The sequence below is a fragment of the Pinus tabuliformis genome, chromosome J (genome assembly GCF_031772625.1).
Source record: "Pinus tabuliformis cultivar Carrire ecotype Pingquan chromosome J, CPIR1, whole genome shotgun sequence".
Lineage (NCBI taxonomy): Eukaryota > Viridiplantae > Streptophyta > Pinopsida > Pinales > Pinaceae > Pinus > Pinus tabuliformis.
In genome coordinates this window covers 601,846,860-601,850,504 of record NC_142295.1, presented here as the reverse complement: position 1 = coordinate 601,850,504, position 3,645 = coordinate 601,846,860, and the positions used below count along the sequence as shown (strand labels likewise).

The 3,645-nt window shown below is 43.6% G+C and overlaps 1 protein-coding gene across 1 annotated transcript; it reads left to right on the top strand.

Moving 5' to 3' along the window:
* The first annotated feature begins 551 nt into the window (after positions 1-551).
* Positions 552-2,590, top strand: LOC149228409 (uncharacterized). Its single transcript, XM_089380770.1, has 2 exons — positions 552-625; positions 1,229-2,590. Exons 1-2 carry the CDS (start codon positions 552-554, stop codon positions 2,337-2,339), a joined length of 1,185 nt encoding a protein of 394 aa, XP_089236896.1. The 3' UTR covers positions 2,340-2,590.
* The last annotated feature ends 1,055 nt before the right edge of the window (positions 2,591-3,645 follow it).

The window sequence follows — 3,645 nt, the reverse complement described above, 5'->3', positions numbered from 1 at the left end:
AATGCGCAGAAGGGGTCCAGTTCAACTAGGCAAACTACTTATGCGGAGAGTTCCTTGAGAATTGTCGTGAGGCACAGGAGCAGGGAAAAACTTTTCACTATGCGTGGCTTCTGTTATCCATAGTACTGGTGGCATGGGAATTGCCCGAAGATAGCCAGTTCCCGACGATCACGCATGGCCTTCCAGAGGCAGTGAAATACGCTTCACTATGGGCAACCAGGGATGCACAAAGGATGAGGGACAACAAAATATTCTAGGTGCTCATAGAGATGAAAATCATAATGGGGATTAATCACAAGCCACAGTTATCGCCCACAATCTACAATAGTCTGCAGAGCTTCTCAGAGTTCAAGGCAGATTTTCACCATGTCTACATCAGGGTGCAGAAGGACCCCGCGAAGACGTGCTGCAAGTTACCCTATCCAGTGACAGATGATGTCATCTTTGCGGTCCTCGAGTCGTGGCTGCCAGAGTGGCATGCCCTAGCGAGCTCTGCGGTGGAAGCAGAGAAGTCGACCGCGCAGTAGAAAAAGGAAGAGGCAAAACTGCAGATGGCACAGTTAGCAAAAAAGCACAAAAACGAAGCAGCAGCAGCTAAGGCCCAGGTGGTGTGTGACACTACAAGGTTGGCAGAAGAGTAGCAGAAGGCAGCAGAAGAAGATCGTGAAGGATAGAAGTCACCTTCACCTGAGCCTGAGACCGACATAGAGCAAGGTGTCGTGGACCCGCAGAAAGCGTCCACTCAACTAAAATGTCTACACCCAAGAGAATAGGTATGGCCATGAAAGAAGTTGAAGGCTTCAAAGACTTCGTTAGACCCGTTCACCCTCACTGAGGGGGATCTACACGACATTGGATAGACAGTGAGGGATGTCACTACGGACGCCCTCCAGTAGTTCAAGGAGGAAAACCAGATGATTTTGGGGGCTCTCCGGGCATAAATACAGGAGTTGCAGGTGCACACTCCATAGGCTAGCACTGTGTCAACCAACCTCGCAGTAAGCACGTCCGCTATTGAGGAAATGTTGCGCATGTTAGACTCCGTCTTGTCAAGTCAAATGTGAGATTGATTCTTTTTCAAAACCCTGTTTTGAAGAAGAAATCATTAATATGTAATTTGTCATGATGTTCCAAAGCTCTACAGTTCTTCAAATGACAGTGTTTCCCGCATTTCTAGCTCCACTCAACAATCTGCTTCAAATTCATTTATGTTTTGATAATATAACAGTTTGAAGAAAACAAACATGGTATCTTACAAGTGGCTCAGTCGAAATTTCTCAGTTTCCTCCAATGTAGCTAAAAGGTTGCTTCAGGAATTTGTGGAAAGACATGGGGATGGTCTTGAAATTATATATACCATTTCTGGGTGGTCAAAAGTGGAACTTGGGTGTTACTCTGTACAGCTTGTCCCAAAAGCTAAGCTTGAAGAAGCAAAGGCCGACATTAGAGATTCTTCAATGCGTATCTACAGTGTGCAATCTGGCCTTCCTATGGATCCTGCACATCTATGGAGTGCAGAGTTTGTCCAGGCAGAAGAGCTCTTTAACCAGCCTTCAGGGGATAACAATTGTCTCAGGGATAATCGCTTTAGTGCAGTATCATATTCCTTGATGAAACGCAACTTAAATGGAACAAATGCACGCATTGGTCTTCCTGCCCCTGGAACACATCAAGTATCAGCTTCAGGAGTCAAAGTAAATGGACTTACTAAACAGGAGACTTTGCCTCAGCAAGTAAATATATCATCTATTTCACAAAAGTCAGTGGTAGTGGTTCCAAATGCTGCAGCACAGTCATCCATGGTAATAAAAGATGTAAAGGAGGCTTCAGCTGGGAAAACTACCAATGATTCCGACACAAGTAAAACTTCTGCAGTTGTTGGAAACAAAAAGAAGGCACAGAATGGGAAAGCTACAAGAGGTGCACTAGCAAATTTGTGGGGCCGTGCATCAAGCAAACCAAAGCCTCGCCCTCCTCCACCCCCAACAAATACGAATAATGGCAAAGATGTTTTGCCTCCAAGTATGCCTTTGAATGCAGATGCCCAGATAAGTGCATGGGAAGCTGGAGGCAATAGTAGTGAAGATGAAGATTTTTCACAAATAAGAAGAATTCAGTCAAAGGGTGGCAGTGGAAAGAAACGACGGGTTGTTTTTGATATGTCAGATGATGAAAATGAAGATGAGATGTTTGGTTCAGAAATTGTCATAAGCTTGGCCTCTCCAGAGCCTTCTAAGCAAAGACCTGGTGCTAAAGCTGAACTTGAGACTGTTCAAAACACAGGTACACCTCAGGAAAACAAAGATATCGAGACGGGAAGGAAACCTGGCAAAAATTAAAGTTGTGGTTCGGAAAAGGCCTTTAAATAAAAAGGAGTTGGCACAAAAAGAAGAAGACACTACAACAATTGATGGAAAGGCTTGCTCGTTGACTGTCCATGAGACAAAGCTAAAGGTGGATTTGACTGCATATGTCGGAAAAAGTGAATTCGCATTTGATGCGGTTTTAGATGAACATGTTACAAATGAGGAAGTTTATCGTAGTACTGTGAAACCCATCGTTCCAGCTATCTTTCGCCGCACAAAAGGAACATGATTTGCATATGGTCAAACGGGCAGTGGTAAAACATATACAATGCAGCCTTTGCTTCTCAAGGCAGCAGCTTCCTCAGCTCCTATCTCTGCAAAAGCACAAACAGAAGAAAACAAAACATCATCAGCAATCAGAGGCAAAGCAAGTTACAAGCAGGTGATGATGGATGGCCAGGAATGATGAGTGTAAGGGTTTTTTGAACTTGATGGTATGTATGATCATCCAAGCTTGCCTATGGCTAGAGACACCTGTCAGTTACTAGAAATACAATGTCATTCAAAGCTTGTTGCTCGTCGTATTCAACGCCCCAAGAAGGGTGGCAAAGGTGATGGGTCAGATGATAATGGAGAAGTTATAGCAACTTTAGACTCACGAATGGGATTAGAATCTCCATTGTTGTGGTTGCGGGCAGATCCGGAGATGGAGTACTTGGCACAGATACAAATCCATCAACCTGTGCAGATGTGGATAAGTCAATTGGAAAAGGACAAGGATGTTGCTGCACAACTACAAGCAATTGCAACGTTGTGTAGTTTTCCACGATTGTCATGTTCAATTGTTAATGTTTTGAACAACTACCTTATTGATTCAAAGGTGTTCTGGAGAGTGAGGATTGAGTCAGCATTTGCTTTAGCAAAAACGTCTACAGAGGAAACTGACTGGGCGGGCCTCATGCATTTAATTAAGTTCTACAAAAGTCTGCGCTTTGATCCAGATATTGAACTTCCAAGGCCAAACGACTATCATGATTTTTCTGAGTACTTTGTTCTTGAGGTAATCATGTAAGGCAGTTCCAAGTGCAATTGCTATTGTGAGGGGCAGAGATGGAAAAAGTCCACCAGAAGCAATTGATTTTATTTTGCAGTTGTTAAAGTATAACAACAATAGTGGAAATTCATACTCAGATGTATATTGGCTGGCAGCACTTGTGGACTCGATAGGCAAGATTGAATTTGGGCAACAGAGTATTCAAGCGTTACTGCCACTCTTAAAGCGAATAAACTCTCTCTTGCAATTTGACAGATTGATGCCAAGCCACAATGGAGTCTTAAC

Excerpts from the sequence above, each read along its gene's own strand:
- LOC149228409 (XM_089380770.1), top strand. The coding sequence starts at position 552 with ATGGCACAGTTAGCAAAAAAGCACAAAAACGAAGCAGCAGCAGCTAAG. Across the intron at positions 626-1,228 it reads GTGGTGTGTGACACTACAAG|TTTGAAGAAAACAAACATGG; the intron begins GTTGGCAGAAGA and ends ATAATATAACAG.